General features: G+C 45.7%; 1 protein-coding gene across 8 annotated transcripts in view; it reads right to left on the bottom strand.

Annotated features, from left to right (window-relative positions):
• Positions 1-24,900, bottom strand: part of ankrd27 (ankyrin repeat domain 27 (VPS9 domain)) — a 46,307-nt gene that overhangs the window by 21,033 nt on the left and 374 nt on the right. For 5 of the 8 annotated variants that reach the window (XR_015928623.1, XM_088613498.1, XM_088613497.1 and 2 more), the window contains exons 2-12: positions 15,664-15,786; positions 12,533-12,643; positions 10,408-10,564; positions 9,898-10,052; positions 6,818-6,877; positions 6,659-6,712; positions 5,026-5,091; positions 4,712-4,788; positions 3,214-3,335; positions 1,968-2,046; positions 1,523-1,655 (exon numbers count right to left, since the gene is read on the bottom strand). Coding sequence is in view for 7 of the 8 variants with exons in the window: in XM_088613498.1 (XP_088469624.1) it covers positions 1,523-1,655; positions 1,968-2,046; positions 3,214-3,335; positions 4,712-4,788; positions 5,026-5,091; positions 6,659-6,712; positions 6,818-6,877; positions 9,898-10,052; positions 10,408-10,564; positions 12,533-12,643; positions 15,664-15,765 (1,116 nt within the window). In the remaining variant the exon portion in view is untranslated. Of the gene's footprint in view, positions 1-1,522; positions 1,656-1,967; positions 2,047-3,213; positions 3,336-3,821; positions 4,033-4,711; positions 4,789-5,025; positions 5,092-6,658; positions 6,713-6,817; positions 6,878-9,897; positions 10,053-10,407; positions 10,565-12,532; positions 12,644-15,663; positions 15,787-16,293; positions 16,398-19,278; positions 19,403-24,900 lie in introns of those variants that run through there. The other 3 variants (XM_088613499.1, XM_088613495.1, XM_088613500.1) reach the window with 3 other exon arrangements.

Below are 24,900 nucleotides of genomic sequence, written 5' to 3' on the forward strand. Positions count from 1 at the left end.
TTTAATACCGAAGAAGCCTGGACTACAGGGTAAACGCAGAGCCCTCTCGACTTTATCGTGTCCTTGTTTGTCGATTACCGTGTTAAACTGCAACGCTGAAATCCCCACTGTGCTTCTGGTGTGATCCTACAAGACAATCCTGCAATCCTGGCCTGAGTTTCGATGCTTTCTGTGCGGGAATCTGCTTAACAGTCCTTCTGGAACCTTTTTCTCAAAGCAGATAAACAAACAGCTGAACCGAACTGAAAAGCTGAAAACTAAGCTCCTAGAGCTCGACAGAGCCACAGCTTGCACTGTATTTACAGCTCGGCGTATCTCGGGGACCCCCCGGAAAAGTGAAGGCAAGATCAATCTAGAAACACGATGTACTGAGTGGAAGGTACTGTAAGTGGAGAACCAGTAACCGAGACAATGTATCGATGTCGCCTCCAGACGCCCAGCCTCCTTGGCAGACGGGGCGCAGTCTACCAGACTGTGACTCTGGGCTCTGGGCAGGATGCTTCCAGCGCACTGCCTGCATGAGCGCCAGCAGCAGGGAGGCAAGGGGCAGCGTGGCGTGCAAAGAGGCGCCCTCAATAATTCATGCGACGATGTTACATGAAACACTTAGAGACGGCAGCAAGTCGCATACTTTGGACTGCGGGCTAATGAGCTCCGGGTTTTCAGCTGCTGAGAGTGAGAGTGTGACTGGGTATATACCCTACCACCAGCCCATTCTCCCGTCTGCCCGGTCTGCCACACAGCCGTGCACTTCAAACAGAAGGGGGTGGAGGCAAGTCTTGTCCAAAGTCATAAAGACCGATCCGTGTCGGAGGTACAACAAGCCATCCAGTCCACAGGGCCCAAAGAGCCTTTTAAGCAAAAGAGCTTCTCAATTCCCCCCTCTACCAGAGTTACTTAGAGGTTGCATTTCCTAATTTTGCTCCCAACTGTTTTCCAAACTACAGAGGGCTCATTTCAGGTCAGGGAAAGGGGTCTTTCTCAAAAACACAAATGAAACATCATATTACTCTGAAAGGTAACAGGCACAACAAGCTGAAGAACACAGTGTGAGGCCACTCTAGTACACAATATCTGTACACAAGTAATTCATGGTCACAAGGTCAGAAGAGTAGCTGCAAATATGGACTTATCAGGAAGAGACGAGACTGGGTGGATGCCTCTATCATTTTAAGTCAATAAAAGCTAAGCTTCTAAAGCAGGCTACCAAACAAGCTCTTAATGCTACAGCAAATGAAACATTATGAGGAGGTTCTACTTCAGCGCTGCCAGTAAACAAATGGGATGTTGACTGCTTTAATTTATCTGTCACGTCATGCTGTGGGCAGACACAGCAGCTCTTCATAGGAAATCAATACAATAATCCCATTTGATGCTGCTGTCATGATGATAGTTTGGATGGTGGCTGGTGTGGGTCTCTGTGGGGTGTTAAAAGATTCCCCTCAGAGCACAGGACCCGAATCCTCGGATGGATTTGCGTGGGTGGCCCATCGCCGTGGGCGTCAGTGGGGCGGCCCTTTACCGTCTGCCCCAGGGTGAGGTTGCCCTGGCTGATGTACTCCACCGCGGCCTCGAACGACGTCAGGCAGTAGCTCAGCTCGTCCTTTGAAGAGTGGCAGAACCGGAAGTTCTTGATGTAGCTGAGGTTGGCCATCCTGAAAAACACACGGGTACGACCCACTAGCACACGGCCAAGACCGACGCCGCAGTCCCCCTGCGCGATCCCGCTGGGAGCAACAGCAGCAGCCAGCTGGGGGCCAAGCCATTCGATCTCCGTCTGACCGAAAGGCACGGCCCAACTACGACAATCCTTTCTCAGCACGCACGTACAGAGCCCTTCTCTGCTTCCCTGATCAAGCCACGTGGCCTGGCCTCGTGGTAAGATCCTGCAGAAAGCTCAATGAGAAGAGCTGCCGCCTGCACATTTACATTTGCTTTGTCAATTTTAGAATAAACAAAAAACCTACCAGTTGGGTACTTCTGTTTTCACCAATAAATACAACAGCACAGACAGGAGGTCATCGGCACACATGGCCTCTATGTTCACTGCCAAAAAAATAAGAGAAAATTGTTTTATTGGAAAAAGAGAAGATAATCACAAATCATTACCATTACCAGAGTCATTTATTACCATTAACACTGAGAAAGGAAACATGATCAACTATTAATTTCCTGTTGTAAAAGAATATTCTCAACGATAAAATGAAATTAGACCTCAGTAAAGTACGTAGATTGTTATTTTAGGCACTCTGAGGCATCCTCCCTTTCTCCTTCTTAAATAAAACACCTCCTTGACATCATAAAATCAAGGTAAAATTTCACCTCACATGCAAAATAGAAGCAAATAGTTTGAATCCTTTTTTCTAATTCGCAAACAACTAATTGCTCCCAGTTATTTTAGATGGAAGGCAGAACACATTATCGTTCTGTCAACTACCAAATTCCAAAACAAATTGCCCTGTTTCTAAATCACTGTTGGCGATGGCTGACTGAACTCCAGCGCAGTGTTTTCCTCCAATTGTAAAACCTGCCTTCTGTAATCGCCGAGGATTGCCAGCCTGGTGTTCCTGTGCTCAAAGCCAACAGGGCACTTTCAAGTGGACCAATGTTTTTCCTTCTACTCATTCTCAGTTCTGATTTACTGACAAGCGGCAGGCGGGTGTCCTGACACTAAGCGCGTCTCACTTAATGAGGAAAGCAAGAGTGTTGAAATTCAATCTCACAGAGCAGATATCTACAGTCCGGGCAGGAGTAACTGGAAATCAAAGACTCCGTGTGAATGAAGGAAACAAACTACTGAAAACCTCATGCTGTTGCCATTTATACTGTATATATTATCTTTCACACCTGAACACTAATGGCATGGGGAAAAACACAAAACTAATAAAACTCTCTTGTAGCTATGTGGGTAGCTACAGAACACTGTTATTGCGATGAAGAATTATTATGAAAGTATTTGCCTAATACTTTTTCCCCAAAATGACTTCCAAGGGCTCCAATGACCTGTTTTTCCTTTGACTCAAGTGTCTGGTAACCATTCACTCAGCTGCGCTAGCTGGACTAATCTACTTAAAACACCTGGCTGAAGGGCCTGAGCATGTCCAGACTGGAGCCCTAGCCCACTGAGCACGCTGCCGTCCCAGGAGAGAGAGAAGATGAAGCAAGAAAAGAAACAAGGCCAGCATGTTTCAACAGGCGGGCGGGGGTACGCACCTCTGCGGCTGGGGGGCTGCACGATGGCCAGGGCCACCTTGCGGAGGCACAGGAGCTTCTGCAGGGGAGAGGTGCAGCGGTTCAGCTGGCCCAGCTCCCGCTTGGCCCGCGGCACGTTGATGCTGGAAAGGAGGAAGACAGGAAGCGCGGATCTGTGCTCTGGGGTCTGTGCTCTGGGGTCTGTGCTCTGGGGTCTGTGCTCTGGGGTCTGTGCTCTGGGGTCTGTGCTCTGGGGTCTGGGGTCCATGCGGTGCAGTGTGCACGGACACACACTCACACAGCACATAACCCTGCTTGGGGAGTTCACGGCACATTTAATTCCACTTCTCACACATCAGGAAAGAAGGCTCGATGCATACAGTATTAAACAGGCCTGGTGTTTTGTGACATGAATCAAGAGTCCCTGGCTAAATTTCGAAAGAAAATCCTATATTTAATCCTAGATTAAATGATCAAAGTCCTACCACAAGGCCAGCAGCTCACAGTTTTTAGAGATTATCCCACTCATGGCAACATTACGGAGACTATACAAGACCGCCGCCCTTGTGGGGATGCAAGTCAATAACAGATTAACGTGTCACAAAATGCAGCTCTAGATTAATGCTCACTGGTTCACTGAAGCCATCTCTCCATCCATTTCCTGCTGCTTCTTCCAGTTCACGGTCACGGGGGAGCTGGAGTCTGTCCCTGCACAAGGCAGGGAACAGCCTGGGCGCCAGTCCATTACAGGGCACACACACACACTCATCAGGACCAATTTACCAGAAAGCCAATTAACCTGCCAATATGTCTTCAGACTGTGGGAGGAAACTGGAGCACCTGGAGGAGACCCATGGGAACATGGGGAGAGAATACTCACTCACTCAGAGTAGCACCCCAGGAACTGAACCCAGGGCCCCAGCACTGCAAGGCAGTATTAACCCCTGCGCCACCTCACCACCCTGGACTGAAGCCACTGGAGTAAAACTGCTCGAAGAGGCACAGGAGTGGCCATGCAGACCTAAGCCCTAAGCACTCTTCCACACAGCCCACAAGACCTCAGACCCCAAAGAAACTAATAATAACACTTTATCTCATGCAGGAGAATAAGGGAATTCAAATGAAAATTTAAGAAAAAGATCCGTAACTTCTAATATTAAAACAAGTGTTCCCAATGTGAATAATCTATTTATTTCTGGCGTTACTGTTCATGCTGCATGAACGACGCTCCCCAAGCAGTGCAGGCTGCTGTGCTGTCACAGGCGTGTGCATCAGGCATGCTGCACAGTCACGCGTGAGACCCAGACTCGGCTCTGTCACTTCTCCAGCCCTCCCCTCAAGCTTTAACAAAAGATGCATTTTGTTGGCTGCAATGTTTTAGCATCATGACATGCCGAAGCGAGACGATGCAAAAAGTAACATCTGGCATAGCTTCGCTATAATCTACTCATATATTAAAGAAACAGCATGACAGACGTGTTGCCCTTCTCCCTATTCCTCTCAATACACCTGGGCTCACCTAAATTCAGATTTAACTCCCAAGTCTTTTTGCTGAAGGTCCTGTAGACGTCTGGTAGTCTTGTTAAATGCAGCATCCTGAAACAAATGTTTCAAAAACAGCCTGTGAGGGGCAGTGGGTCCAGAAAAGTCTCCATCTTGCCTGAACCTCCTGCCCTCTCTTACATGTCTTGACATCTTTAAGGGAGGGATATACAGTGCAGTAGCAAAACACTGACTAATCTTTATTTGACTAAAAAAACAAGTGTGCTGTGATATTCAAGTAAGCCTCTAGTTTCAAACGAAAGATGCAGGAAGAAAGGTCCTGTGTCATACCTGGAAGGCTTCAATGGTCCCCACATACTTAAAGATTAAATCATGGATACCATGGTGTATATACATCTGGGGAGAGAAAATGCTGATTCAGCACCAAGTATGGACATTTTAGTGCTAAAACACATTCAGATTCAAAAGTTCAAATTAATTTGAACTTGAATTATACAGTATTACCCCTCAGACAAATTTACTTTGCATTACAGAATCCCTGATAAGCACAAAATACACAGTCATTTGCATGTCCTGACAGCACTATACTATTCAAGGTAGACTCTCTCAACCCCTGCAATGTTAGAGGAAACCGGTCCTTACTTGGCCCTTTCAATAAGAAACTTTCATTCTATCCTGGGAGTGATGAATAAGTAAATACAGAACACTAAATAATAAACTGCCTGGGGCAGAAGAAGTAATGGCTCTTTACTCCCTTTCAAGAGTGTTTGAAATATAAAATAAAGCAGCACAGAAACTCTTCCATGTACTAAGAACTGAAAACAAAACATTGGAAAACATACAATAAACCTATACTGAGCAACAAACAATACTCTAATTCTCAATTCGTGTTCATCATTTGGATGTTGCTTTAATGTTTCTGCCATCATCTTGATAAACTGATCAGTCATGACTGACCACAGTACAGTAGTAAGTCTGACTGTCCCATCAGCACAAAACCACGTCATTAGTGATAGAGTTGCTTGTGTAAAAGGCCATGAGGTGATTTAGCCTATTGAAAGCCAAGCCTGGTGAAAATCAAGAAAAAGATACAGGAAGGAACCAAGTTGCCCTGGTTATTGACAGAGCAATGCCTTAATGCCAGCAGCATGTTGAAGACACACTTCAGGTGGTCCTGGAAGCAGTGGAGTCAAGTCCTCGCACGTGATGAATCAAGGTTTTCTGCTAACCACCATGATGGACGTCAGCAACTATGATGTAGCCGTAAAAACGATTGTGACCGGATTGATGAGACAGGCCAGGTGTCTTTATAGCTGCTTGTGATTGATGTCAATCTGACTGCATGACACTACATTGATGAAATCATGAACGTCAGTTCCTGTCCACCCTGCAGGCTCATCCTGATGTGACAACATCCCAACAGGACAACGCAATGTCCTTATGCGAGAAGGGCTCTCAGATGTGCTGTGGAGGCTCTTCCCAGCAGACCGGAGCCCCACTGACCCACTGGGGGATGAGCTGGGACAACAAGTGGCTTCCAGGGATTAGAGACCAGTAAACAGTCATAAACAGGACTTCTTCAGGCTCAGAGACAGGAATGGGACAGAATTCCACAAGACGGTATCTACAAGTTGCAACAGTGGCCGAACATCTTACCAGCCTGTGACTTTCACAAATTTCACACACGGCAAAACCCAGGTTCCACCAAACAGTGGTGATGCCAATACTCCCCATAGGGGCTTGTTTACTTTTGATTTTACTTTTCGGGGGTATGTGGTGGGGAGGGTGGTCACATTGTTCATTTCTGCCAACGGAGGGTTCTCCTCAAACCTTCTCCTCTACATTTCTTTCCCTCCAGTGGCCCGGGAATAGTTTAGGGAAGGAGGCTGTACTCATCACTGCCACTCAGACACCTGCAAGGCGACACGCCTGAGCTCTTCACGCACTCTCCCCCCGGCCTCACCTCCACCGCTTGCTTGAGAAGAGTCATCTGGAGCTCCTGCTTGGACAGTACCTTCTGCACATGCAAAAACACATGACAGGAGTCAGGGCAACCCAGCAGAACCCGAACCGGCACACAGAACGATGCAGGATTTAAACAAAGTTTTTGAAAGGGACTTACTAGTCGTGAGTCTCTGAGCAAGCACTGAAGACATCTTGTGTAAAGTGCGTTCACAGAATCCTGAATTTAAAGAAAGCAGGCGCACAAATTACACCTCAGTCCGCAACAGCACCATTTCCATCAAAAACACTGAAGACCCATTTTTCAAGAACTGCTCACTGAACTGAACCTGCGATAAAAGCAGGCTTACAACTCCTAGCCTGGAAACTATAGAAAGACCAGGTCAAAGTTCTACAGATTTTTGAAAAACTGTAAAAAGAGCAAGTAAAACAGGATAAAGGCATCACTTAACCCCCCTCTAAAGTTTTCCATATCCTTAAGGACCTTTAAATGACCAACTGCTTAACGACCGTTAGTTTTTTTTTAATTAGGCAAATAATTATTTCACTTACTAAGCGGATTCCCCTCAGAGCACAGAGCCCTCATGCACAGGATCAGGAGAACCAGATATACTGTACTGCTCAGTAATTAGAGCAGGGCTGTTAAGCACCAGCTCCAAGAAGCTGCAGGCTTCTTCTGCCTTGTTTCCTGAGCTCTCAATGATTTAACAGCTCTAATGATGTGTTCATGGGGGCAAATGTGATATTTTCATACCTTGCAGTAGTAAGGCAACATTCCAGGCAGAGGCTGAGATAGTTTCGTAGCCATCTATAAATCATGAAGTGCTTAAAACCAAGGGAAGAGACTGTTCAATTAGTCCCAATAAGGGGATAATTGGGACAATTAAGGATGTATAATAACAACTAATGAATCAATTATATGACACAGGCACTGGACAATAACGCAAGTATAAAAAAAGAGACACAAATTAAAACGGCAAACAAGTTAAAAGCTAGAATATAAGACAGAGTTTTAAGATAAGATCTGGAAAGTGCCGAGTTGTACGATCCGATATGGGAGTTATTTCACCGTCTTGGAGCAACAGAACAGAAACAGAGCCTCATGCTGGGAAGTGAAAGACGACCAGAGTCCCAACAGCTCAAAACGACGTGTGGGTGCGTCTGGGGCAACAGGTCAGGAGCAAAGTGCTCAGAACCTTAAGGGTCAGCAGCAGTATCTTCAAAATACTCACACATTTCAGTTTAGGCTAAAATCAGAGCAGCTGGATTCTGAGAGTTCTGAGAGCTCTGTGCTCTGAGGGGTCATGCAAATGTTGAAACAGAGGGTCCTGTTCTGTGAAACAATATAAAAATCTTCCTTTTTTTAAAGAAAATCAGGGGGCTCCTCATGGTATGTTTTCCACACCAACGACAGTAAATCTGTGCTCTCCTGGCGCAGCGCTGGGCCCTCAGCCAGACATGTGCTAGGAGCAATTATTCATGCTCAATTGGCACGGCTTCTTCAGTTGGTACTTGAAAGCGAAGAGTGCAAAATGTTTTAATTGATAAAAGGCAGCTCCTGTAATTAGCTTAACGCAATCACTTTAATGCGAACAATTGTTTAGGCTAAAAAACAAACAACATAACATCAATTAAGTCCTTCACACCAGAGGTGTGAAACTCAGTTTTCCTCCACACAGCAGAAGGACATGCGACTCTGCTGGGATAAAGCCTTTCCCTTCTGCTGCAGATGAAGAGTTAGGGCGAGAGTGTACACACATCAGTTTATACCAATAGTTGAATCTCCCACAGGCCTAAGCTTTTAATTTTTAATCATCTAATTGGATAGAAGCTTAATTGGACCACTTCAACACTTTTTCCAGAGCCTAAGCTTTTGGTGATTTAGAGAGACACGTCCAAGCTGCTGGACAGAGGCCCTCAAGCACCTGAACTGTGCGCCTGTAGATTTGGGTAATTTGAGGACATCAGTGTGGCACAAATGAAGGAAAGGTACTAAAATAAACTAAACTCCAGGCCTCAAGGATATCCGTGTCTATGTGCAGCTGCCTGTTCTGTTACCAGGTCTTTCATTTCTAGGGAACACTTTGCTGCACAGCCTAGCACCTGCCTCACAGCTCCAGGATCCTGGGTTTGATTTCAGCTTCAAGCGTCTGACTGAAAGCTGCACATTCATCAAGCATTTGCTTGGGTGTTTTCTGTGCACTCCGGTTTCCGCCTTCCTCCCAAAAACATACTGTATGTGACTGACTGTTCTATATTGTCACTTTCTCTCTGGCTCTGCAGCGGAGGAGGAGAGCAGTTTCCTTATATACAAACACAAATCTACGACAAATTTCTTCTAACATGTTTGCCAATTGGCCTAAAACAGTTCATACTTACAAATCTGAAAAACCTTTGAGAATATAAAAAGTAGCCTTTTAGCTTCATGGATGATTAGAGAGGAACAAATTATATTAATGATGAGAAACACCGTTCAATGAGCTAATTTAGATTTGGTTGGCAATTAGACACTGGATTAGACACTAAAATGTGCCACCATACCTAGTCATGTACAGTATGGGTTTGCATCAAGTTGCAAGTTATTGAAGAATCTGATCAATCTGAATTAAAGACTGCAAAATGTCAAGCTTGGTTTCTTCTCATCCATACGAAACAAAACTGTATAAATAAGAATCAAATTTGGGCAACATTTGATTTGAATGAGGCTAAGAAATACCGCGATAACTCTTTTATAATCACTACACAACATATTACAGTGCTGTCAGAGCTGCCCTTAAATAGCCTGATTCACCTGACTGACACAGCCAGGTAGTCACAGCACACAGGTGAATCAAACTTCCCGTCTGATTACATCTCCATGACAACTGGCACCACTGTGCAGGAAAGAAGGGGTGTGGCAGGCTGCCATGTCAATGCTAGCTTGCTTCACAGCACCCCAGCAGGGGCAGGGGTGAGCAGGACCACAGGAACACGATTATTCACAACAGCTCTGAATGACAGACACTTTCAATTGAAAGCTAAGAGGTGTTTTGATGAGCTGTTTTTTTATTATTGAAATAATGTTAACAGCAGGTTGGCAGGTGTCCTTTCAGAAAGGGTCCTTTTAGAATAAAGATAGACTGCTCCCAAGAAGAGCTTCACAATTCACCAGGCTCTCAGCTCTAGCTTTTTAGAAACATCCATCATTCCAGAAGTCTTTTACCTGCGCACACGAGGTTGATCCTTTGGATTAAAACTTACTATTTGGTGGCGAAGCCCTTTCCTTTCGTGCTCCTTGAAAGTATTCCGAAAAGCGGCGACGAACTTGTCCAGCTTTTCTGCATGCCGACCCAAGAACTCCTTGACGTCCTCCACGTTTTTCAAACAGTATGGAGCTGTCGGAGCGACTATTTCCACTGGGGGAGAGAGCGAGCGAGAGGGACGCAGAAACGATAAGGAAAAGAATAATCAGATTTACTGAACCAATGATTTCTAAAAGACACGGGGAGAACACACAAACTCCATGCACATGCACCCTGGGCCTGGAACTGAACCCCAGCGATGGCAAGGTATTCTGAAAAGAACCAGTACATATTTTATAATACAGCAAGAATGGGACAGACAGTCTAGACATAAAGATATCCTTATAGTTAGGGCTGCATGAAACTGTATTTCCCCCTTACTTTAAGCAAAGTATTTCAGCAGGCCTGAATCATGCTAAATAACACCGGCACACACAAGACACGGCACTCTTTAGACTTGGAGGAGTACCTGGGCTATGGGCGGTTTCTACAGGGCGAGCAATGCACAGGATGCTGTAGCACTGCTCTTTTTCATTGTAGAAGGTCTCCTCGAACAGAACGGGAACAGTGGGCGGCGTGTTGAAGCCAGCTCCCAGCTTGACCAGGCTGTCCTGAATGACCACCTCCTGAAAGGCAAGCGATCGTGGCCACTCATGAGTCTACAGCACGCCCATGACATCATCCAACAGCGAGACGTGAGCTCAACCCGAACACCTTCTCCGGGAAACAAGCACAGGAGACTTGAGGGCACTGCTGGTCCCTCTGCCTTCCTGAGTCTGAGTCTGAGCCTAGCTGCTGATCTGGTTTCACAAGACTCCTAATACTTGTAAATGTTCCATTTTTTTAAATAGTTAAAATAAAAAGTTGATCACAAACAAAATTGGTACCCTCCTGACAATCATAATTGGCAGGCTACCAACAAACACAACAAAAACCCCACCATCAGATTCACCAGTTAGGCTGTAAGGGGCTGGAAAACTTAAACTAGGCAACGCTGCTCTGTGAGTATGTTGTGTATAATTTAAAGTATATATTGAACCTTACTTCAGTTCTTTCTTTTTTATACAATTATTAATTTTCCTTGCTCTTTTATTTTATACCCTTTTTATAAACCTGTTCTCCTCTGCTATGTAGTAAGTAGTTGCAAAGGGCACCATATTGAATAAAGGAAGACAGATTAAGTGGTATTTTCAGAATCTTTAAATAGTTTAGTACCCTTTTTTCTGTGTGTTATATATGCATGTATTTCCCTTTTTCAAAATAGAGACAAAAATGTGCTAGAAAAGTATTTCTGAATTCTGCAAGAATCCACAAAAATATCTATTTGCAATGTTTTTTTTAATGAATTAAAGGCAAAAAGTCAAAGCAAGTGCATACTTAAAATAATAACGCTCACCATTCCATACTTTACAAACCAAAGGTGTAGCCTATCCTGTAAACTGCAGAAGTTCTACACTTACTGGTCAAATATTAGGAGCCCATAGCAAATGATATGAGAGAGCTGCACCAACAGCTCGACCAGACTTTGCCATGTACAGTATTCCATAAGGTTTTTAAAAAATCATATGCAAATCCCATCGCAGGAAAGCAGGCCTGCATTGAGTTGGCTCCTCATGTCAAGTACATGTACAGCTGAAAGAGTCTGGACATTTGACTGGAAGCTCCTAACAATCTGACCATGTGTACAATATGAGGCAACCAAAATAAATTGACGTAGAAATTTTGAAAATTAAAAAAGCACACCACAAAGACTTGACAGTGAAGGTAATGGGCACTTTCAACTACTTTATTAAACACTAACGAACGTTACTAACGAAAAGCCATTATTTAAAGTGGAAGGTTGAGAGATAAGCGTGTACTGTACATGCCAAAGTAAATCATCCAGCATTAATAAAATATTTAAAACATCATCTCTGCAGAACAAGTGGAGTTAAAGAACAAAAGAAGTACTGAAAAGTAAAGACAATTATTCGGTTTTAAGTTTAAGTTGAATAATCATCTCTTCTTTTAAAAAAATGTTTCAAATTTTTTAAATTGGTAAATTTTCTTAGGATTTTCCCAGCCAGTCCTGGGAATTTACAACATATCATATGTTTACTTTTTACAAGTTACTGTATGGTCTTTGAAAAAAAACATTTATCTTTTTTTTCAGAGAATGATGATACACAACACATTATTGCCACCGCAAGCTCAAATCTCAGACACCATGACAGACAGGTCTTTGTTTATAGCAGATGTTTATCCCCTTGAAATTGTGCCATGTGCATGTATGTAAAATTAATGCACTTGTCCATTTTAGGCATTCTGGTTAAATGCAAAACTCTGGCCACCAGGGACAGGAACTGGGAAACCATTTCAGACAGTACACAGCAGGGAAAGGCTTTTAAATAAAAGATTAGGAGCTGGATGGATCAAATGCAAACAGAATTGCTTTCCAGTTAAATAGGCCGCATCCTGTTTCTGTATTTTCCACTGCTATGACATGGAGAGAAACCTGCATTATGGTCAGCTGCGGCAGAGTTTTTAAAACGATTGCAGGAAAAACACGGATCAGTCACACAGAGAGCACTTCTGACCCCACCGGCTCACGGTACCTTTCCACTGAGAGTCCGGTAGCCTCCCTCCACAGGCAGCAGGATGTAGCTCTCAAACAGGGCCGGGTCATAGCTTCTGGCAGGCAGACTTCCGCAGCACGGGACCAGGACCTAGCGGGAAGCACAGGCAGACAGGGTGAGGGGGAGCCCAGGGGTCAGTGTGCCGTCTGCTGATTCAGGGGTCCCCGATCAGCTCCTGTGTCACTCCTGGGAAATTCCCGTCTCACTGCCACTGCCTGCAGCTCTGTAATGGAGAACTGAGCAGGGCTGGGAAGCAGAGAAGACTGAGGCAGCGCAGGACCAGGAGTAGAGGGCTCGAGCTCCCAGTGCCAGCGCAGAGCTAGGAGACTGGCTGTGTTTGCTGGCTTCAGGTCCCGCATGGCACACAGCCCGCCGAGCGCGACAGGACAGGGAGCCACCTTCACCCCCAAAGCAGGCACAGGACGATCCAGACTCCGACTCGTCAAAACAGAAAAGCAAATGTGGTTCACAACTCTGCGAGTCTCTAGCGCAGCACCGCGGCTCTTTTTTTAAAAAAAAAAAAGCTTTTAAAGAAGGGTCTTCTAAAAACCAGAAGGTTCGGATGTGCAATCTGAAGTAACTAGTGGAGGCCCAGGGAAGCGTTAAGGATTTTGTGTTGGGTCCGGCCGACCGTATGTGCTCTGATGAAGTAACTTGGAGGACCTGAAGGCCAGTTTTAGAGACGGAGCCTCTCAAGGAAAGAGGCGGAAGGCCGACGAAGCCCCAGTCAGGCACAGTGACTGGATTCTTGCGCCTCAGCTGACAGGGATGAAGCAAAATTGAATTAGGCCCAATCAGAGTCAATTTCAGATGGAATAAACAGATTGTGGCACTATGGAAACTAGCTAAGGAATCAACAAAACTAAATCTGGACACAAACCAGCCATAACTAAACTGTGTACCGAGGCAATTAGCCCCTCAGCAGAGGACAAGGCCGGTTTCAGCGCAGTGCACGGAGGAGAGCGATCACATGGAGGCCGAGGTCAAGCCAGCGGGAGGAGATTAAAGCAGCGCTCCCCTTTGAAGGAGAGATCTGCTCCCCAGTCCCCAGCCTCCCCACACAACTTCCCACAGGCCCCACTAGTTTCCCACAGCCAGCAGCCATATCACCCTGCAACTCACAACTGGCAGCCCACTGGGGCTCAGCAGGTGTGAGCCTGGCCAGTACCTGGATGGGAGACCTCCTGAGACAAACTAAGGCTGCTGCTGGAAGTGGTGTCAGTGGGGCCAGCAGGGGGCGCTCACCCTACGGTCCATGTGGGTCTTTATGCCCCAGTATACTGATGGGGACATTATACAGTAAACAGGCACCGTCCATCGGATGAGACATAAAACCGAGGTCCTGACTTTCTGTGGTCATTAAAAATCCCAGGGCGCTTCTCAAAAAGAGTAGGGGTGCAACCCCGGCGTCCTGGCCAAATTTCCCATTGGCCCTTACCAATCATGGCCTCCTTATAATCCCCCTCTATGAACTGGCTTCATTACTCTGCTCTCCTCCCCACATTATAATATACTGAAACAAAGCTTCTTGTTATTCTTTGGACATGTACGCTGTTTTTTTCCTTTTTCCTTTTTTTTTTTGAGTCAAGCAGATTAACATCAAGAAGGTCAAGCAACCTGCTAAATCAAAACGGCCTCTTGCTAAAACTAAGAACTACACCGAAGGATAAAAAGCCACCAGCTAAAATTCTAGCTTAGTACAGCATTGAAACAGGCAAAGTACAGCTAAGAGGTGATTTTAGTGCTCTAACGGGTTTTAAAAATGTAAGCAGAGCTGCAAAGTTTCAGGCACTCCAGAAACAAAAGGCTGAGGCTTGAAAAGGTAGTTCTTGTGTTCTTGAACTCTTTCGCACTTGGGAAATGGACGCGCTTTTCATAATGCTCATTCACAATCAGAATGAGTTTCTGTCCACGGAGCCACCTGCACAATGCTTGCTTTACAATGACACAAGGGTGCGCCGTTAAAGCAGGTGAGGGCTCTAATGCAAGCGAACAGCGAATGACGCGGTTTTCAAGTGCGCACGAGACAGAAATGGAACCTAAAAAAAGAAAATCTCAATCAATTCGCCATCGGGAGCCCTTTCAGCCTGCTGCACATTAATTAGGCGAGCAGTCTGAGCTGTAAGAGCATGTTGTTTTGATAAAGGTTAGGTTTGCTTGGGCCGAGCACCCTGCCGAGCGCCATGATTGTCACCTGTGGGTTTAATGATGAGTTAAGAGCTCATTAATCAGCCCTCAAGCAACACATCTCAGGCAGGTTGCCTTATTGTTACTTCTTTCTCTGGTGTTTGAAGGAGCCACTGTTTTTGCTACATGGCCTGAGGCTTTTCTTTCCCTCCGGCTACTTATTCCAGACACTGCAGTCCCTCCCTGACATCACACAATCCATGCTTCCTGGTTGCTCCAACGCACTGACATACTGTACAACCGCTGCTGTGCTCCTCTACCGTGGACTTCTCTGGGTTCAGTTCCTGGGGAGCTATGTGTGTGATGTTTGCATGTTCCTCCGGGTGCTCCAGTTTCCTCACAAATCCAAAGACATGCTCACAGGTTAATTGGCTCCTGGGAAAACTGGCCCTGGTGTGACTGTGTCTGCATGCCCGGTGACAGTCTGGCATCCCATCCAGGGCGTATCCTGCCTTGCGCCCACTGCTTTCTGGGACAGGCTCCGGCTGGCAAGCTATCTGTGCAAGGCTGGATACACGCACATGCACACGAGCCAATTAACCCACCAGCGTGTCTTTGGACTGTGGGAGGAAACCAGAGCTCCTGGAGTAAACCCACACAAACACGGGGAGAAACAGCACCCCAGGTGGGGAACTGAGCCCAGGACGCCAGCGCTGTGAGACAGCAGCGCTGACCACCAGACCACTGCGCCACCCACTGCAATGTCTTCTATACTCCTCCATCATGGTACAGAAAGGGTACGAAAACCTCTGTGTGATAAAGCGGAACTCCTTAGGGAGGACTGTTGCCATCTGCAGGACGTCAGACATGCTTCAGAGGCGACGTTTTCTGAGGATGTACCCGTTTCTGTTTGCCAGTCAACCAGCACGAGGTGCAGAGTAGCAGGTTCTTGCAGGAGAGACCAGTGTAAAACGAACACTTACAACACCATGGGCTTCTGCGACTCTGCTGCACAGCTCTGGGCGCTGCTTTTCCAGTGCCAGGTAAAAAGGGTTCTTCAGGATGTCCTCATCATACACAGCCATATGGAACTCCGACGGGCGCACCTGGGCAGGTAAAGAGACAAAAGAACTTCAACAATAGCACCTGTTCACGTCTGCAGCAAAGACCTTCACCCTTCCCTCCTGACATTGTTAATGTCTCTGTAGGTCTTTAACAATCATCCTGTAAGACAGATGTCAGAGAAAGAGAATTTTGCACATTTAAATTTGAGTAACAGACGGGGTCAAACCGTTACCGGCTAAAGGCACAAGTCACCCCCGACTGGCTGAAATTCATCACGTGGGTGTCATTAAGCCACTGATTAGCTCAAAGAAGAATACAATAGCTCAGATGAAAAGGAAACGATCTTTTCATCAGACAGAATGGAGTTTTTAAACATTTCTGTCATTTAACTGACAGCAGGTTGCGTGTCAGAAACGTTCGGGGCTCAGTCGCGAGACGCGTCACTGGGAAACTCGCTCTCCAGACTCGTGCTAGAAACCGCTCCCAAACACTTCACATGCTGTGTGAAAGAACTGTTGAAGTAGGGGTCAACTGGTCAAGAAGCTCACCTGAACACAGGTTGCGGTCTAAGATTCAAGAGTGCATTTGAACCCGGGTCTTGTGCCCAGCTGACACAAGGTCCGCTGTCCCTGCAGCACAGTGGGCTTGTGACCTTTCACCTGCAGGCCTGAGGTGGAGGAAGTGACATGTTCAATTACAAGGGGCTTGAAGGAGGGCGAGTGGGAGGAGCATATCTGTACTCGCTCATCTCTCCTGTGTGAGGTTGCAGGTTTGAGAGCACAAAAAAACAAAACTGGAGATTCCCAACAGGTGGCTACATAACTGAAACAACGGATCACTCTATAATGCAAAATAAGGATTAAAACAGAAGCAAATCTTCACAACCACAGGTATTTTAAAAAATACTACTATTCTCTGACTATTTAAAATACAAAGTCGACACGGAGGCATGCCCTGCAGTTAAGCCTGGTGTTGGACTGGAGGACAGGCCCTGGCACATGGATGTAGAAAACACTCTTGGATTGTGTGGATTTCGCTACTTCTTCACGTCAACGTCTCCGATCCAAAACCCAGCAAAACAACAGTGTGTTTTGTTCCTATATTTCTGCTACTCGGTGCTGTAGCCAGCTGCCTCTCAGCTGAGCACATTAACTGGAAAACAGGGAATGACGAGGAACAGATCATTCACAGCTGAGGAACAGTGGCCTCACATTGCTTCTCCGTGAAGAGCTATTCAAACTTCTGGTCCTCTTACAAAACCATACATTGTTTTTGGGCAAAGAGTGACTAAATTGTACAATGTGAGTGCAATGTTTGTGCAACATTCTAAAGTATACAAACTATCTTATCTGTACATCTCCTCAAGGATTATCAGAGAAGATTAACAGATCCACAGACCAGGAAACATTGCTCCTTGCTTCCTGTTTCCCACTATCCAATATGTTCTTCAAAAGAGGTTTCCTGCAACGTGTTGTGGCCACCTCTCCAATAATCTAGATTGCCGTCAGAGATTTTAAAAGATTTGACACGTACTGACCTAATAACTGAAGTCTACTGAACCATAATACTATTCTTCTGGAGCGAGACTGTTAGATCCCACATGTGCAACATGCAGCTTGTGTTCCTAACCAATGCAGTTACAGTACATGTTTCTTTTCCAGGACTGGCTACTGTCAGTATCCAGGGAAGCTATCAATGCTTGGTCCCTGACAATTGCTCAATGTGACCATGTTTTTCCTATATTATTCAAGATTTCCATCAGGAAATTTGTATTTGCATTATGCTCATTTGGTACTTCAGTTAGTTTGATAGTATGGAATTTTCAGCCCGGATACAATCATCTCTAAATTCTGAAATTCATCTAACAGATGTCAGAGGGTCACAGACTTACATACCTCCCGTGCATGAGGTATTCCTGTAACGATAACCTGACTGGCACCCGAGCTGCATCATTCCTGCTGCAAGGAAGAAAGTTCAACTGTTCCAAGCTTCACCTTACTGGAACTGGCTGCGTTCTCTCTCCTTCCAGATAATATAGTGGTAAACTTTATGCAGCCATCTGACAGTTAGCCTGCCAACTCCTACATTTTCAAATGAGTATGTAAGAACTGATGTTCAGCCAAGCAATAGAGAGCATCCTACTGGAGCAAAGGGAGATAAAGAAACACTCAGCAACAGGCCCCGGGCTCCACTGCCTCCACCTATTGCCCTATGGATAAAGCAGGGGCAATATCCTTTCTATGTGAAATGCATTTATCACACCTGGTTTGTACTAAATAACAGATTTCATGCCAACTCGGATTTTGGCAAAATACTCCAAAGTTCAAACTTGCATGCGAGAGAAAAATCACTAGATACAGCCCAAACACTAAATGATAGTCGTACCCCTGGGATTTCTCAGACATGCGTTGACATCATTACCAATGTGCCTTAGTGGGCTCAGATCATTTCAAAACAGAGTGCCCATGTGGCGAAAGGTCGAAAGGTCAGCTGCAAGACCTTCCTACGAGAGCTGCGGCCCTCGGACGGGGGTTTTTGGGGTGGCACGTTTAAAACAACGTCTCGCAGTCTCTACATCGGATTGAATCAATACCTCCTGAAAGAACCCATAAAAAACCACGGCTAATTCTTCTGATGCAGAAGGGTGCTAGGTGCAGAACAACCCCAGCGAGATGTGATGCCACCACTGCGGGCTTCTCAGTGCTATTGGCCCCTCAGCAATGTCCCCGACCTTAAAGAAAGTCCTCAGAGAAAAGCCTATTAGACAGTTGTACGCAGCCGGTTTCCACTCACTGCTTTCCACCAGTCCTGCTTTCTTAACCACCCATCCATTTTCTCACCCAATTTCTAATCTGTCCAACTCAAGGTCACAGCAGCCGACGTCTATCCCAGCAAGCTGTGGGTGAAGGTGAGCTACATCCTGGACAGGACACGCAAAATGTTTACTTAATTTTTACCTTTTGCGTTAGATTCTTAAAAATGACCAGCACGTCTCGCCTTCAAGCCCAGTGCTTCTTCATGTTAAAAGCAGCACTAAGTGCAGTTCTTGGCAGTGTTTAATGACCCCTGTATGAAATGCTGATGTAGAACTTTTGCAAAGCCAACAGCTGTGAATCAATAATTCCGTGCTACAGGAAATACTGACATTTAATACCACCTCTGAACGGTTTTGCTTTTATGCTAGCACTGCATAATTTTAGAATAGAAGCTAAAACCTCTTAAACTCAGAACGGTTGGGCATGCTATGCATTATTCAAGTCAAAAGACCTATTCCTTGCAATGACCCTTACAAAGGAAGCAAAACTCTGAACTCGTGAAAACAATGATACTACTGTTACCAAACATAACAGTGCAAAAAATAGGAACTAGTCACGCTCCAGTTTTATTTTCAAAAAGAAAGGGAACAATGTCTTTTAAAAAGAGGTCTATGCCTGAATTTGCGTTAGGTCCGAGGCTTCAACAACAGGGACACAAGTACAGTACACAGCAAGACGCCAGGAGGAATGATACGAACATGTAAGATTTGTACTCACTTGCTGGTGCTGCTCCAAAGAGATCTGGGCAGTGCACAGAAGTCTCAAGTTACTGAACGTGAAGTGAAAAGGCAGGGATGTACATACTCTCAAGCTGTTATCTAGCCTGAGGGGAGGATATCTTGCAAAAATTCCAAGTAGATTAGTGCTGCTCTTTTGAAATGTGAAACATTTTGGGAGGGTAAAAAAAAGAAGGAAAAGGGAAAAAAATCATAAATCAGTTTAGACAAGGCTCCACATGATCAAGGCCACACATCACACATGTGCTTTCCCTCAGCCCCTGGGCAAAGAGCCATATCGCCGCAGCCGCTGAGCAGTGCCCGTGTCTCACCACTGCGCTGTATCGCCAGTCAGAACATTTCCAGCTGCTCCAAGAACATCTGGCCCATCCAGCAGCTGATGAGCCAGAGGCAACGATCCACAAGCAATCTACAGTCCGCCTTCAATTATTAACAAGGGCTGCTGTGCCGGATGTCCCTTCCCATCATGAATAATAGACCTCGGTGTTTAGAGTTCAGTGATTTTGTGTATTCGAAACTCTTTCCTCCTCTTCTGGCTCTTTGTGGCTACTGCGGTACATCATGTCTTAATGGCACACTCCCCTTTAGGGCATTCAGGAGTTTGGATTCTGGTCACAGGTGTGGTGCTGGTACTTGTTACGCATCCCCATAAATGACATTGTCTCTTGTAGTAGACAGTATGTTCCCAGGCTAACTGCCTACAAAGCATAACCGAGTTTCAAGACATACTGACAGGAAATGGAATGGGGAAGAATATCAGTGAAACACCATAAGGATTCGTCAAATGGCAAAAGGCTGGTATTTGCTACACCTGCTACACAAGCACTGAATGCTGGTGCTATTGATAGTTCTGACGTGTGTCTGATTTTTATACTGCTGCATCGAGGCTTTGGGGATGCATTAGAAAGGCACACATGGGGAAGCAAATGTGCGTTGCACGTCATTACCCGTCAACTTCGAGAAAAGTTGGAGAAACAGTGTCGTTTCTTAGCATCATCTGGAAAATAATAAAAAGGTACAAATACAGATTTACACGTGAATAAAAAGTATGAGGGAGTAAAGAAGGGCCGTTGAGGTCTGTTCAGTCTCACTGATCTCAGCTTGCGTGTCTTCCAGGCGAGTCACTGATCTCTGTGCAGCCTCAGCCAGTGCAGGCCCTGCTCTTGTGCACTGGGTCCAGCAGAGGTGCATCACAGCGAGAGAATTTCCATTTGCAAGACTGACAGGAGAGACCTGTAACTCCGCCTGTCTAAACCTGAAACTTTGCTCAAAAGCCATTTTAATACTACAATGAGCAGAATGCCATCAGAAGCTGAGGTCAGAAGCTCACTGAATTTTTTTCTTCGAATGCTGCTCGAAATAGCACCTCCCCAGCTTATCCCACTGAGGGACTGTGAGCAGGGCCTCTGGGTCAACACCTGCTTTTGCTCCAAAAGGTGAAAAGGTAGTGAAAGGTGGCTTCGCAGGGAAGGAATTAACGATGTCATGAGGAATCAACCCCCTCCTTCGGGCAAATTAAGAGGCTTAGAAGGACAGCTAGGAGGAAAGGGTTTTCAGGCTGTGTCCAGACTCCAGCCTGGAAGTAGGGAAAGTGGGGAGCTGTGGGACTCACAGGCGCTGGACAGACAAGATGACTGGGAGCACACTGGCAGGCTCAAGGGGACTGAAATGTACTGCCGAGGAGCAGGGTGGGCCAGCCGAACCAGGATGATGGGCAGGGCCGGCGCCACCCATACTTGGGCCCGGGTGCAAGTAATGAGCTCTTAGGAGAGCTCAGAGAGCGAGAGAGAACGACAAAACCGGCTGCTGCTGTGTCAGGGACATACATGTTGATAACAGAGATGCATCCCTGGCCAAACAGGGTAAGACAGGGAGAGTCAGTAACAATCCGGACAGCTAGTGGCTGTTAATGAAGACCTAGTGCTTGGTGAAGCGCAAGAGCTCAGCTGAAAGAGTAAGAGGAAAGCCTTGAGCTGGAGTGATTATTTTAGTGACCATTAAGTGTGGGTGACACAGAGTTCATCTCATTGAGTCCTCCAGAGCCTGGTGACTAATGAAGACCTAGAGGAGGGTCAGTGAGTAGATCTACTGACAAGTGAAGACCAGCCTGGAAGGAAGAAGACTGTGCAGTCTTCCCTGAGAGGGGAATAATGAGACACCACTTAAAACATAAAAACCTAAGGTGACTTGTGTGTGTGTCAGCTGTGGGGTGTCTTGTGTGTGTCAGCAGTAGTCACAGAGGCAGGAAAAGGAGCTGCAAAAACTTTACTCTTTTAACAAAGGACAAAATAACTGAGTATCACTTAGGCTAATTTAATCCTTTAAGATATTGGTAGAATAGATAAAGGATGATATGAAAGCAGTACTTGCAATCGAAACTCCTGAGGAACAGCTGACAACAGAAGATGACATAAACAAGCATAGCAGTAAAGTTTCACAGACTATTTTGAGTTTCACGTGCCACACAGGGTAAACTCTCAGTTCTCACAAACAAGACAAATGGCAGGAACCAGGTCCCGAAACTCCAACTGACAGAGAGCAGCCGCTACACAAAGTGCTGCAAACTTGGCTTGACATCAGTGTAAGAGAAAAGGCTTTCAGCAAGGTCTGAAAAAAAGGATGAGGTTTGAAAAATGTCAAAAACAGCCTTTTCATAGTTCCTGCACTGAGACATCACACAACCCCTCACGTGCTTTAGCACAGCGGCAGTGTGCTTGTATTTTCAATCAATCAATCAAAACATATTTATCAAACGCACAACCATACAGAGTATTTCAATCCACAATTGTGTTGACCAAGATCCATCTTTCCCCTCTTCAGTGTGATGCCACTGCCAACTGAGATTTTATCGCCAAGCATGAATGCAGTAGTGAGAACTGTGGCCTGCTGCCTTCAAACTATAAAATACATCTTAGGAAAATAAAGTGGTTAACCCTTTATGTCCATAACGTCTGTGCTGATGAAATAAGGATTATAATTTGTATGCTGTTCTGAATTTCCCAAGTTCCTATGATTATTTTTTCAGGTTCTTCAAGAAAACCATCCTCAGAACCCCAATAATTCTGTAGGTGTTTTGCAGTTGTCCTGCTCCAGCGTTACCTTGCTGTACTGTAGAATCCACATATCGGCCTTTACGTTTGAAACAAATACTGAAAGAAGGGCCAAATGAGAACACTTTTGCTTTGAAAGCAGTTTGTGAAATACAGACTCAGGCGTGCTCTCAGCTGCCAGTCGCAGCAGGCCAGACGACTGGCTCAGCCCGAGTGAGACAACGATCTCTGCACTTGTCTGGAGCAGTTTCTACCCCACTGGCACACTCGCCCAGTACCTCAACCATCACCGAACACAGGTGGCGTCTGAGCAGTGAAGCACGGCACTCGGCTTCCTCTGCAGCCTGCTCCGCAAACAAGCGCCGCGGAGATCCGTTCTGCCTCGCTGATCTCCGCTGGCGAGTCACAGCCTCTGTGTAGCCCCCGGCCCTGGTACAAGCCCCGCTCCGCCATGCTGCCCTAACCACTTCCAAGGGCGTCCTTCATCTTTCTCTGATGAAGAGGAGAGGGCGGAGGCGACACTGCCAGTCAGCCACCGTGTGCACTGATACACCAGGGAAACCTCAGTCTCTCTCAAAAAACCTGCTGGGCAGTGTGCAATGAGGCTCCAGATACAGACTCATTCTTCATTTGCCAATGTGAATCTTCCACAGCAGACAAAGGCTGATCAGCCATGGCTACTACTTCCTGTTAAGAGCTGTGTAACAGGTGGGGAGGCGGATCTACATCTAGAAATAAACAGTTAGGATTCCTCATATTGAAGAGGTGAACCTACCAGTGTGCTGCCCTACAGACACCACACTATAGTACCTCTGCAACAACTGCTCCAGCACCATTTCTTGAAGGGACGATTAAGAATGCATTAATGGAACATTTTATTCCCTCTTTCATGCCTTGTACACCTTTCCTTAAAGCTGCAGCTAACTGACTGATTAAGCGATCAAGAGCTCGTATCCGGCGCTGTCTGCTGACTGTAAATGATCTTCACACATTTCTGTCACTTAACTAGGGCTCTCCGATGGAGTTTTACACTGCTGCAAGGTCCTCCTTGCCTTCATCTGATGCCTCTTCCGGGGCTGAAATCTGCTCCTCAGGAGGTACCCACACAGCCACGCTCACGGCGAAGCCTGAAAACAGGCACTGTGCTCCAGATACAGCTGGTTTGTGCAGAATCAAAAAGCCTGACGACAGGATCAAGCCAGTTTCAGTTCTGTAGCCCACAACAAGAGAAGTCAGAGTACTTAAAGCCCAACTGTAGTGGTTAGAAACTGCTCAGCGCTGGAGACTAACGTGACTCTAAGGCAAAGCAAACCATGATAAAACCCAGAGCTCAGCACAGCAGTCAGCAGTGGAGGTGTCTCCAGTCTTGATATGTCATGGGAATGCTTTATACTTCAGCTGTTTACCCTGTGGCAAGAACAGGCCACTGTAACTCAGTATATACAGCACATTTCCACTGCCCTGAAGATGCATAACCTGTCTGTTGGCAGCTAGACAGAGCTTTCACTTCCAAAAACCCAGCTATGGATTCAATCAAACCATCTTTGTTTTTTTGAGGCAAGATCAGTTCATACTGGAAGCTCAACTTCTCTTTTCATCTCACAGGAGCAACTTTTTTCTCAATTATTTTGATACACCAGATCAGAAGCATATTTTAATTTAAAAGGGCAGCTCCAGAGAAGCTTTACACCTTAAAGCTGCTTTAGAACATCGTGCCCAAAATGTAATGACTGTTGTATAATACATGAAGTGTTTCAATCATCTCCCTTTTTATTCCATACAAGGCTTGTTTCATTACTTTTGGGAATAAATCCAGGTCCCTTCCAAATAAGAAAATTTACACTGACCAAACAAAACCTGCTACCAATACTAGACTTTTCCATTAACCTAAAATTTGGAATCGTGTTATCACAAAACAGCCTACATCTCAACACAATCACACAGGCCTATGTGGTTTCCCAGTCAGACAAAACCCATGGATTATTTTATTGTCGTGCCCTAGATAGTTTTAACACCCGCATTCATCCTGATACGAATTTAAACCGTCTGCGGGTAACATCTGTCTGTCCAAAGCGCAGGCTCTGTATATGTGTCAGAGGTACAGCACAGCAGAGGGCATGTCCCCGCTGTACCATTTATTCTTGCTAGTGTCTGGTCGTGCATCGCCGGATAAGGCCGAGTTTTTAGAAGAAAAACTGTTCTCAAGAACCATTTCCGCATGTACAACACTTACTGCGACGAAAACATTTCCGATCCCTCTGCTGCAGAAACCGCAAACTCATACCCCATCTTGTAGGTTTGTGTTATGCACCGGTATTTTACCAGTTCCCCAAGCCAGTAAACATGGAGGGGTCACTGGGTCAGGTTTTATTGAAACTTTTATTCTGAAATTCGCTACCAACCCTTCACCACCACCAAAGGATAACTCGTGATAATAGGAGACACGACACTTGAACAGAAAAGATGACCCGGTTAATTCCACTTTATATGATGTCGCTTCGCCTAATGACAATTTAAAACAGCAACCGACTCAGGGACGCGATAAAATCAGC

This window comes from Lepisosteus platostomus, chromosome 20, assembly GCF_059453375.1.
Source record: "Lepisosteus platostomus isolate fLepPlt1 chromosome 20, fLepPlt1.hap1, whole genome shotgun sequence".
In the NCBI taxonomy this organism is placed as follows: domain Eukaryota; kingdom Metazoa; phylum Chordata; class Actinopteri; order Semionotiformes; family Lepisosteidae; genus Lepisosteus; species Lepisosteus platostomus.